Source organism: Dendropsophus ebraccatus, chromosome 7, assembly GCF_027789765.1.
Source record: "Dendropsophus ebraccatus isolate aDenEbr1 chromosome 7, aDenEbr1.pat, whole genome shotgun sequence".
Lineage (NCBI taxonomy): Eukaryota > Metazoa > Chordata > Amphibia > Anura > Hylidae > Dendropsophus > Dendropsophus ebraccatus.
This window is the reverse complement of record NC_091460.1, coordinates 115912932-115925493: the sequence shown is the minus strand read 5'-3', so window position 1 is coordinate 115925493 and position 12562 is coordinate 115912932. Positions and strand designations below refer to the sequence as shown.

General features: G+C 43.5%; 1 protein-coding gene across 1 annotated transcript; it reads right to left on the bottom strand.

Annotated features, from left to right (window-relative positions):
- Positions 1-1052: 1052 nt before the first annotated feature.
- DCK (deoxycytidine kinase) lies at positions 1053-11635 on the bottom strand. Its single transcript, XM_069976752.1, has 7 exons — positions 11388-11635; positions 7759-7874; positions 6173-6366; positions 5357-5504; positions 3735-3850; positions 2738-2837; positions 1053-1366 (listed from the first exon to the last, which is right to left on the bottom strand). The coding sequence occupies exons 1-7, from the start codon at positions 11500-11502 to the stop codon at positions 1340-1342; spliced, it is 816 nt and encodes a 271-aa protein (XP_069832853.1). The 5' UTR covers positions 11503-11635; the 3' UTR covers positions 1053-1339.
- Between the last annotated feature and the right edge of the window lie 927 nt (positions 11636-12562).

Sequence of the window (12562 nt, the reverse complement as noted above, 5' to 3'; positions counted from 1 at the left end):
GGGCTGTTAGGAGTGACTGAGCACGGAGCAGTCCTGCAAAGCACAACACCCTGCAATCTTCTCTCAGTAAGTTCATAGATAAGCACTGACCTTTCTGACACCTGAATTTAGCATTTTAGGTGCCCAGAGAGTCTACAGACAGCTGACTTTCATGTCACCTCTTCCTGCTCCCTCATCTCCCTCGGCCCCTCCCCCCTCCATAGGCTTACAATGGAGAGAGCAGAGCCGTCTTCACTGGCTTCTCTGTAATGAAGACGTGTTTGCCTGATAATGCACAGATAAGAAGTCAGGGGGGGAGGCTGGGAGATTGCTTCTTGAGTACAGAAGGAGGCTTTTTTGGCTGATGAAACCTATTACAGAGTTTCTTAAAATCGCTTATACTACTGATTTCTGCAATAAAAAAACATGACAGTTACGCTTTAAGTACTGGCCGTGATGATCCGGGCTGAGACCGGCCGTTCTGTGACCCGGCCGGAGTCACGGAACGGCCGGTCTCATCCGTAGTGTGAACATAGCCTAAGGCTGTAAATTACACTTTCAAATATAATAGCACTTAAATTGTTTCTTTTTGTACACAAAAAAAAAAATGCACACAGAAAAAAATACTAAATTCAACAAAGTTTTGATTTTTTTTTTTTATATATATATATATATATATATATAAAAGGAAATAAACATTTTGCATATTTCACAAAACACTGTAATGTGGGACTATTATAGTATAATCGGAGTCTACACGATTTATTGCCTGTTAAGCCCACCGGCAGTGACCAGCTTAGGCGCCTGATTGGCAGAGCAGGCAATGTCTTGTGCAAACCTCAATTCTGGAGGTGCAGTGCATCTAAACCAGGGCTCTGTGGGAGCAGTAGTGGAGAGCGAAGAAAGGCTCCCCCCCTCACCAGCTATATTACAGATATAACACAACATCTACATCAGGACTGGAGCAAGATCACCAAAGGGGGGTCAAGAGACTCCTTTACAAAACAGATAGTTGTTTTACCCAACATAATAAATAAGTGGTGTCTAAAGCATGAAAGTCACGGTACCAATGATCAGGATAGCAAATGTTTAAATAAAGATGTGTACATATACATAATTAAAAATCTTAGAACCTGTTGACAACAGGCTGACTGTTAAGTGCCGACAAATCATAACTCAAAGAAAATATCGAAGCTTAAACTCATATTTTGCCTTGAAGATTAAATAAAAAAATAAAAAAGCCAAAACACCCCCCCTTCAACACACAAAGCATTACTCTTACAACTACATATTTTTCATCATTCCATAAAAAAGAGGAAACAGCTTTTTCAGTATAGTGCAAGCCAGCATCTTGTTGATGTTATAATGTACTTAAGAATTCTTTAACCTGTAAAAAAACAAAAAAAGTTAGCTAAGAACAGAAAAATATTTATTATAGTTTGATACAGTGTTATTGACCCTTTCTACTTTCCCTGCTTTAAAAAAAATAATTATATATTTATTTATTTATAATGTTCTCACTGATCGATGACCCTTTCATTTAACAAAACTTTTGACATGTTGGGGGTCTCTGGCCGAAAATTTCTTTTAAATCAACTGGCTTCAGAAAGTTATAAATTTGTAATTGACTTCTTTTTAAGCACTGTGTCAGACTGGGAAAAAAACATCACTTCCTGCAGGACATACAGCAGTTAATAAGTACTGGAAAACTTGAGATTTTTAAATAGAAGTAAACTACAGATCTATATAACTGTCTGAAACCAGTTTATTTGACCCTTTAAGGTTAGGAGCCATGTATTTAGTAGAAAAGCAGAGCAGAGAAAAGCAAAATTTGCTGGAGTGGAACCTCTTTCTACCAACAACAAATTACAATCAATGTTTTGGGGAACAAAACAGGTTCCAGCCAATGAATATAAAGGTATGAGTATCTTTATCATTGTTTACATGTCAGGAATAGTGTGACTAGGATGGTACTTTTTCAGCCAAAGAGTACATTTTCTGTTTCAGTGCACTAGGGGGAAAGTATAAACTATACTGCATAGTATACTGGATTCAAACTCACGTCCCAGATGAAGGCCAAAAGGACACACTTTTGGACACAGTCTGGTAAATGAGGAGAGGGTTAGGTTTATCAGGTACTTAAGTTAAAAGTACCCTGCTCAATGGAGTGTAAACTTAGCCTAAAAGAGCAAACCATTGACATCCTGCTGTTAGTTTGATAAAAATGGACACCGAAATCTTCAATCTAAACTATAAAATCCTGGCACTTGTTTGCAGGATCTCAAGTGTTCATTAAAACAGACAATGGATGGATGTGTTGTAGCCTTTCACTGTGTTGAGAAAAGCTGGGTGAGGGGCTGCAGATGTCCAGCAATTGTGTGATTTAATAAACATTTGAGAAGCTTGGAGCTTGTAACATTATGTAAACCTATAAGGCCTTAGGCACAAGTTCAGTGTTTTTTCTCTGGCCCGTATATTCTTTCCACTATCAATGTTCGTAATCTGCTAAAAAAATACGGATTGTGGATGCACAATATGTAATGCATCCACAATAAGTATTTTTTCCCAGATCTATTAAATCTGCACTGTGCTAGTTTAATAAAGTTGATCAGGTTTAAAAAAAAAAAAAAAAAACACTAGTTTGCCCATTGCAGATTCGCAATTGTGGACACAATTATGGAACATGGGAATAAGGCCTAAGGGAAAAGAAGTTTCCCAAAAGTAAATTAGAATATGAATGTATACAGTTCTAATATACCTTTTCTATAAGGCATACTTGCTTCTGTTTATTATCTTTAAAATCGTCATTTACATCAAGTGTCAGAATAGGGACATCTTGTAAATACGCAAAATCCGTCCTGTAAAGACACAAAGTATGATTTACTACCATTAATGTAGTTGTAAAGCAGATAAACATCTATGAAGGTTTTTGTTTTTTATAGAACCATTGATTATACATGAACATATCAGGCCTTCAACAAACAAGGGGGGGAGGGAGTCGGCAAATTAGGAGAAGGCAACAAATTTGCTGAAACAATGTATTTGTAAAATATTTAAAAGGTAATCTGTCAGCTGCAGGTCATGTTCCAAATTGCTGACACTAGTTTGATAGCTGTTCATATGTCAGCCTGTGCTTTCAGAATGTAGAAAATATTTTTTTGACTGAGGAAAAAAAGCAATTTTTACATTGTTGAAGCACAGACATGTATATAAAAGGTATCCTGTGTCTCCTTGACCTAACAGCCATCTAATATAGTAGCAGCATTTTGGAGCGTGAATTGCAGCTGACAGATTCCCTCTAACTTTAAGCAAATGTACCATTAGGAGAAGTACAAAAATTAACTCAGCGTCTTGCTGGTGCTTGGCACCGTTTTCTTCTTGTGCACCAAACCGCTCTATGCACTGGAGGCCCGTGATGATCTCCCCTCCAGTCTGTGACGAGGTCCATTGATTGTACTGGAGCCACATCACAGAGGGGAGGGGGTTTCATCACACTGGGGGCTGGAAGGCCCGCCTCCAGTGCTTTGTGCTGCGCTGGTGCTCAGGAATAGACCGATCCCGTGTGTGGGAACCAAGCGACGATTCTAAAAAGGAACAAGCCACCGGCATCTCTTGCCCCCTTTGATGCAGCTCCATTAGAATCAATCAAGCCGCGTCACAGACGGGAGGGAAGATTGTCACACTAGGGGCCGGCTTCCCATACCCAGTTATGATAATAAGACATTATTCAATAAAAGGTTGAATAAGCAGCTAACCTCATATTTCTGTGATGGAGCCAGCTCTCATGCTTATAATGAAGTTTTTCCAGATATTCCATAGGAATTCCCTGCTCCTCTTCTCTTCCACGAGAATAAATTCTCTTTAGGCATTTCTACAAAATAAATCAATAAATAAATAGATACCTTTTTAGCAAAAACTGAAAAAATAAAAACAGTGAAAATATAATGCTTTTACTTTAAAAAAAACATATTTGAAACAGAATAATGCAGGCTGCCTGCCTCTTCCTATCTTGTCTCTCTAGAACTGTGTTCCCCAACCTGTGGCAAAATTACAACTAAAATTACAGCTAAAAGCTGTCAGGCCATGATGTTGCTTTGCAACAGTTGGGCAACATGCACACGTTCGTAGTGCAGCCCGTGGCCGTGGGCCGCACTACAAATATGCATCAGTAGTGCTCCCTACCATTGTGGACAGAACAGACGTGTGAATAAAGCTTTGGAGAGCAAAAGGTTGGGTAATACTGCACTGGCCTAACTGAAGGGGTTAAAAAAATGTTTCTGAAGCATGGAGGTCGGGGTGTAAAACCTGGAGAAAACTGGAGAAACCAGGAGAAAACCTGTTCATGTAAACAGCTTCTTTTATTTCTACACAAAATTTCTACATTTGTGATAGCTTCCATTTTATAGAGTTCAAGGCTTTATTCACACATTTCGTAATTCATCCATAACTTCAGATGCGCAATTATAGACAAAGTCCTATTGATTTCAATTGGGCTATTCACACTATCCAGTTTTACAAATCCACAATCTTTTCCGCAAAAAGTAGGACATGTCCTAGTGCGGACCGTAATAAATAATAGAAGTTTATGGGGTCTGCATTCTGTGTGGAGGTTAGATCCGTAAAAAGACATGAATCACCTTAATTTAACTATTACCTTGCCATTTTTTTACAGATCCACCAAAAAAATTTCAGATGCACTAGGGACGAATTTTTTGCATATTGCATAAACTGCAGACATAATATACGGTCCGGAAAAATGACTGAATGTGTGAATGAGGCCTAAAACTTCTACAATAAATTTATTGCCTGTTCCTAACCTCCAGCGATTTGTCTTAGGAGGCAGTCACATGGCCGCAAAAACTGTCAGTGCACACACAGTATTCTGTGGATCGGACCTGTGGATGATTCATTATGATTAGAGATGAGCGAACCGGGTTCGAGTCGATCCGAACCTGAACGATCGGCATTTGATTAGCTGGGGCTGCTGAACTTGGATGAAACTCTAAGGCTATGTGGAAAACATGGATACAGCCAATGACTATATCCATGTTTTCCACATAGCCTTAGGGCTTTATCCAACTTTAGCAGCCACCGCTAATCAAATGCCGAAAGTTTGGGTTCGGATCGACTCGAGGTTCGCTCATCTCTAATTATGATGCCAGGAGCTCCGGAACTGTTTAAAAGTTCTTGCGGTTGTGTAAGTACAGTAGCGCAAACTTTTAAACAATATCGGAGCAAATATCTTCTGCAGCGTTTTCCGATCCAGTGAAAAAAATAAAAGCCTTTTTTTTTTTTGCACTGATTGTGGTTAGCTTGTTTGGAGTTGGTATATAAACCCAGCCAAGCTTTAGAAGCACATAAATTACATGACACGTACCTCAGGTGCTGCACGAAGATAGATAATACCGTCAAGTTCAAGATCAGCCCCAAATTGAGAATTCATCCAGTCATGCCAATCCTGATAAACTGTCCATTCTGTTTCATTCATACATTCTGCCTCATACAAATTGGAGGCAAAAATGTACCTATAAAACAAAGAATAAATATGGAAACAGTGGTTACTGCAAATACAAAGCATTGTTAACTTACATCATACCTGTCATTGTGCAGGGCTTAAAACTTTCACACGCAGAAACATCCCAAGCCCCAGCGAGTTACGTGCAGGAGCCCTATTATGGCTTAGTAAGGCTCTTGCACGAAACTTGCCAACATGTGAACCCAGCACCATCACAGGCATGCTTTAAAGGGGTATTTCAGCTAACTTTTTACCCTTTCAAAACCAACTGGTGTCAGAAAGTTATATAGATATGTAATTTACTTTTATTTAAAATTTCAAGTCTTACAGCACTTAGCTGCTGTATGTCCTGTAGGAAGTGGTGTATTCTTTCCAGTGTGACACAGTGTTCTCTGCTGCCACCGTTGTCAGTGACAGAAACTGTCCAAAGCAGTAGCAAATCCCCATAGAAAACCTCTCCTGCTTTGGACAGTTCCTGTCATGGACAAAGGTGGCATACCCTAATTTTGAACATTGCATGGGAAGTTTGGAAAACCCACTTCTACAATTTACAGTCCAAAATGTGTAAGATTTTCAGTGGAATGATAATTTGTGAATGCACCTAACAAAGCCTAGTAAATATTAGTATATACTGAATGTGAACAACTGTATAGAAGGTTTAACCAGCAAGGGCATTACCTATCACTGTACACTGAACGCTCGAAAAAGAGCACAGGTTTTTCTGCTTCTTTCAGCTTCCCCCCAAAGGACTTTAACTGAGCTCGAATTCGGCTAAGACAAGCATAGGATTGAAAGGTGAAGGACCAGCGCTCAGGCTTTTCATACATCATCTGGAGAAGATTGCCGCCACTTTTCTGTGATGTGGTGAGCTCCTACTTGGGCACAAGAAAATGTTTTAGGAACAAGAAATGTTTATATTGAAATCAGTTTATAGCATCTGTATGGAAATCAGAAGTGAAAACACAAACACAAGCCCTCCAATGTGAAACCCCCCCACGCACGGCAATAATCAGATATGTAGTATGCACCACTTTATAATAAACAGAACACAGATCATGTAAAGTTTACAGTATTTCTAAAAAACAGAACCGATAAAAGGTCATGCACCATCCTGTCCCGCTGATTAGATTGTTTTTGCATCCATAATGATCCCACTGACACAACCCTCTCACAGGCACATGGTCCAGGGTACAACACCCCTTTAGAACATAGCTTTTATTATGTTAGATTAAATAAAAGTATATTACAGATGAAACATTATTAAAACCACATAACCACCCAGTGCAAGCTGTGAAATACAAAAAGAATATAGGCACTATAATGGGCACTGGAAGTATGCTATTAAATTGCAGACAGTATAGCCTCATCTACATGTTTTGCTGCCAAAACAATAATCAGTTCCCTTTAAAGGGAACCTGTCACCGGGGACGCGGGCACAGAGCCCGTCCAAACCCCCAATGCAGCCCCCAGATACTTACCCTTTCCGGCGAGTCACGCTCCTGGAGCCAGTCCCGGGACGAAGATATTAGCGCTTGAAGCCGTGCGCACGCTGTATGCAAATTACCTGAGACGAGTCCGATGCCCATAGAGAATGACTGGAGCAGTCATCCTCTATGGGCATCGGACTAATCTCTGCAGTGCGCGCGCACGGCTTCGGGCGCTGATATCTTCGTCCGGGGACCGGCTCCAGGATCGGGACTCGCCGGAAAGGGTAAGTATCTGGGGGCTTCACCAGGGGGTCGTGCGGGCTCTATGCCAGCGTCTCCGGTGACAGGTTCCCTTTAAGTTTTCTATGTTTCAATCGACATTATATATATGGCCACTAGGTGTCTCCCTTCCTGTCAACCTGTTGCCCATGCTCCCCTTGTTCCAATATTTTGTCTTTTCTCTGCTCAAAAAAAAAAAAAAAAAAAAAAAAAAAAAAGACCAAGCACAGGAAGTCCCGGCCCTTTGTGTGCTTTCCTTGCCTAAGCTTGCAAAAGACTGGGACTTCTTGTCTCTTTTTTTGAACAGAGAAAAGATCATGAAGAGCATGGACCACATTGTTCATATAAATAACTGATTTAAACATAGAAAACTTAAAATAAATAGAGAGTATATTTCAAAGCTGCTTGCAACTCAACTACTGTTAACTTCTTAATAAAAATTGTGACAAGTAGGCTTCAATCAAATGAAAATTTCCTGAGCATTTCTGCCCACTAGATGAAGAGGGTGGTTCAGGATAAAGACACTCCGTTTCTGCCATTACTTTACATATGACATACCTCAAATTCATCTTGACTGCTTTGAACGTTGCACCATCTTGCAATGGGTTCAGGAACAACCTCCCAGTCCTCATTACATTTCTTAAGGATATTGACAAATGTAGATTTGCCCGCAGCTGTTAGGACAATGACAAGTGATGAGCACAAGTTTTACACAGATGTTACATTTTATAATACTACTGACTGAGAGGTTTCTCCCTATACCCAAAAGGAGACAGATCTGTCAGCCAAGCCGAGGCTGGCAGGCAGACATCAGAGAAGAGACTTCCAGTGGACACTTATCTTATCACCTATCAAACAGAACATAATTTAAAGGATTTAGGACAGCTGCTACTATATGATACAGCCGGCAGTTAGGACGTACATGTTCCCTTTAAGAAACTCAGATGTGCTAAATGTAGTTACAATGCTGACATCTGTGTCCTGTGTGACTGGAAGCCTGTCTGCCCAGCTGCACTTTCACAGATCACAAAACACGTGACTTTTCTTTTTTTATTTACATGCATGAATAGACCGACTGAGGACAACACTAAGATTAGAGAAAGTCAAAAATAAACATCCAGTACTGGACCACTTTCACACGAGGACTTTCATATTACATCTGTCTGTTCACATAGACGTATATAAAAGACGCACGTTTAAAAATGTATAACTTTCACCAATTTTTGTGAAAGAAAACGCGCATTGAAGTCTATGGAAAAGGGATAAATTATGGATGGATCTGTATGGGTGCTGTATTTCAAAGGGTAGCTCAATGAGTATGGCGGATTACTACCATACTGACCGTTCAGCTTATTAGACCAGTGGTCAGTATGCAAAAATGTGCCAGTATTAGGGTATGTTCACACCTTTTTTTTTTTTGTTAAAGTTCCTATTAATTTTATTATGCGGCTAGGCTCATGCTGTCAGCCACACTTGTGTGGTCAAAAACATTTGATCCATTTTAATCCTATTGCCAATAAGAAAAGGATTAGGCAGTATGACATATAGCTGCATCTGGCATCAAAAATGCAGTGTGAATGCATTAAGAACATTTTATTTTATTTTTTCCAACATTTTTCATTGAAGTCAATAGGTGACAGAATCAGCATATTTTGCCTGTGTTAACGTATCCTTACACAGGACAGGATAGTACAGGACATTTTAAGAAACTTTGTTATTGGGTTTATTAGGCAAATATGCCATTATCTGCATTCAAAAAGACTTTCCCCAGGCCCCCCCCCCCCCGTCTCATCCACTGCTCATTATCAGGAAATCTCGACTCTTTTACATCAGTCAAGTCTTGTCTAATCTATACAGAGGGGAAGAGGGAGACAGAGAACAAAGGATTACATAGCAGGACCGGTGTGAAAGCCGGTATTCAGAGGTCAGAGAGGTCAGTGCTGATCTCAGAGGAGATAGCCGGTGATGTAGCTGTAAATTAAAGGGAACCAATCACGAAAAAAATGTCCATAAAGCTAAGGAAACGTGCTGGTACATCAGCCAGCACGCTTCCTAAACATCCCCCTGTACCCCCCGTGATCCCCTCTATTAGTCAATATTTGTACTTTGATTAAGTCCCGCGCTGTATGTAAATCTCCGCCAAGTAGTCACGGTGGGCGGATTTAGTCATTTTCCTGGGCGGCAGGAGGCGCTTTAATCACGCCCACAGGGGTGTGATTGAAAGTCGTGTGTTCCACTTACGTCAGCCGGGGCCTGCGTTCCACGTCGGCGGCGTGCTGACATCTTCAGGACGCTGTGCATGCGCAGTACGGAGGGAGACGAGACCAACGTACTGCGCATGCGCGACGTCCTGAAGACGTCAGCACGCCGAATACTGACTAATAGAGGGGATCACGGGGGGTACAGGGGGATGTTTAGGAAGCGTGCTGGCTGATGTACCAGCACGTTTCCTTAGCTTTATGGACGTTTTTTTCGTGATTGGTTCCCTTTAACTCTTTGTTGTCCTGTTTTGGTGCCTCATCTCCCTCCACGCCTCCCCTTTTCATAGAGAACCATGAAGACAGGGGGAGAGCTTCAAACTGCTTTCTCATGATAAAAATGCATTTTTCGGTTAATAAACCCAATTACAAAGTTTCTTAAAATCGCCTGATTTCTGATTACTATTGATTTCTGCAACAACAACAAAAAAAAAAATAAACTGCAGGTACACTTTAAAGGGGTTATCCAGCGCCACTCTTGTCTCCAGCTTGGGCGGGGTTTTGCTGCTCAGTTCCATTGAAGTGAATGGAGCTTAATTGCAAACCACACCTGAACTGGAGACAAGAGTCGTGTTGTCTCTGAAAGAAAATGGCCATGTTTTGTAGCACTGGATAACGCCTGTAATTTTTTTTTCTACCCAGCCATTGCCCCTGCATGCCCAGTATACCCAGCTTCTGCCCCTGCATGTCCAGTATATCCAGCTTCTGCCCCTGCATGCCCAGTATATCCAGCTTCTGCCCCTGCATGCCCAGTATATCCAGCTTCTGCTCCTGCATGCCCAGTATACCCCAGCTTCTGCCCCTGCATGCCCAGTATGTCCAGCTTGTGCCCTGCATGCCTAGCTTCTGCCCCTGCATGCCCAGTATACCCAGCTTCTGCCCCTGCATGCCCAGCCATTGCCCCTGCATGCCCAGTATACCCAGCCATTGCCCCTGCATGCCCAGTATACCCAGCCATTGCCCCTGCATGCCCAGCTTCTGCCCCTGCATGCCCAGTATCTGCCCCTGCATGCCCAGTATATCCAGCTTCTGCCCCTGCATGCCCAGCTTCTGCCCCTGCATGCCCAGTATATCCAGCTTCTGCCCCTGCATGCCCAGCTTCTGCCCCTGCATGCCCAGTATATCCAGCTTCTGCCCCTGCATGCGCAGTATATCCAGCTTCTGCCCCTGCATGCGCAGTATATCCAGCTTCTGCCCCTGCATGCCCAGTATATCCAGCTTCTGCATGCCCAGTATATCCAGCTTCTGCCCCTGCATGCCCAGTATATCCAGCTTCTGCCCCTGCATGCCCAGTATATCCAGCCATTGCCCCTGCATGCCCAGTATACCCAGCTTCTGCCCCTGCATGCCCAGTATATCCAGCTTCTGCCCCTGCATGCCCAGTATACCCAGCTTCAGCTCCTGCATGCCCAGTATACCCAGCTTCTGCCCCTGCATGCCCAGTATACCCAGCTTCTGCCCCTGCATGCCCAGTATACCCAGCTTCTGCCCCTGCATGCCCACCCTGCGCCCTGTATACTGTACATCACACACAAGCTTGCGCAGTATACAGGGCACAGTGCATTGTAATCATACAAGCCTCCCTATACATGTGAGGGCGGCCATAGACCTCTACCTCACCGCTACAGGGCAGAATCCACAGACATTGTACCACTCTAACTCCCATTATGCCAAGCTGTCCGTTATCCTTTAGGAAACTACCACCACCCTATTATAAGCTGTATACAGCCCCATTGTACAGAGCCGGAGCAGCTGCCTCTTCTAAGAGGCGGGAAAACAGCTCAATGAGGTGATAGTGAGCAGCTGTATAAACGCGCACGGATCCCGCCACTATATACTGAGGTAACTACGGAAGCCGCGAGGTCTCCTCATCCAGGGACAACGCTACGCTGGGTCCCATAGAGGCGACAGGTGCACGGCACTTCTTACCTATATTGCCCTCTATAGAGATCCGCTTCACCTTGCTTCTTTTGCCCGGGGAGGACGTAGTAGAGGACGGTGAAGGAGGGAGCTCGGAGCAGCTTCTCTTAGGTGGTGTAGCCATGGCACAGTGCACACTATCACAACTGCAGACTGCGGCTTATGGAGCTCCCGCTCGTTCTATCTTTCAGTTTTGGCGCTGACAGGAGAAGTGGGCGGAGCCAGGAGGTCACTGTACATTTCAAACCATTCCGACTGAACCAATCAGGGACTGCAGATTACCCGGGACAAGGACAGCGCCCAACCAATGAGAAGCCATGGTGACAGGAGCCGGGGAAGAAAGGGAGGGGTCAGTGGTGCGGCTGCCAGCTGTGGAGGAGGGAGGAGCGCGGGATATGTATATACAGGGCGGGAATATAAACATAATGGTCTGCTGCCGGGCGCCCTTTAGAAAGAGGTTGTGACTAAATCCCATAAGGACCTGGTGACGGGGACTAGCCGGCTCTACAGTAGCTATTTATTTCCCATAACTGGGAAGGGCCTTCTCGCCCCCTAGTGGTCAGGTCCTGAATAGATCCAGTATTATGGCTATTCCCCATGAACAGGTTCATTCTTTGGACAGACAGCGGAAACCGCCCGACCATAGTATGCAGTCTATGGCACGGGCAGAAATGCGCGCTTGAGACCGTGAGCGGGTGCGAGCTGCGGAATCCGCAACGTTCTTTCCGTCGGGATTCTGTAGTGTTTACGTACCCTCAGTCAGAAGGACCTGGCCCTCACCAGTCACCGGGATTAGACGCCTCTATAGCAGCTATTTACCATCATCTGCAGGAACCATATATTCCCCATTTGGTCTGGACCTGATCTATCATAGTATTTAGCTTCTTCACACTGAATTGGCTGAATCCCATTCTCCATTAGGACCAGTTCCTTAAAGTAATTGTACCAACAGGCCCAGGATGAAGCACTGGAGGCGGGCCGACCACCCTTAGTGGGAAGAAACCCCAGCCCCTCCATGACGTGACTCCATTAGAATCAATGGAACCCTATCATATAGGGGCGGGGTTTTTTCCCCACTAAGGGTGGGTCGGCCCGCCTCCAGTGCTTCAGCCTAGGCCTGTTGGTACAGTCACTTTAAAGCTAATTTGTACTGGCTGCCACCCACCCCTAAACCACCGATATGG

Bases quoted from the DNA above. Each gene is read 5' to 3' on its own strand.
- DCK (XM_069976752.1), bottom strand. From the start codon at position 11,502: ATGGCTACACCACCTAAGAGAAGCTGCTCCGAGCTCCCTCCTTCACCG. The intron at 3,851-5,356 runs GTACGTGTCATG...TTTATTTTGTAG, and splicing joins ATCTTCGTGCAGCACCTGAG to AAATGCCTAAAGAGAATTTA. The intron at 1,367-2,737 runs GTATATTAGAAC...GTTTTTTTACAG, and splicing joins AAGTATGCCTTATAGAAAAG to GTTAAAGAATTCTTAAGTAC.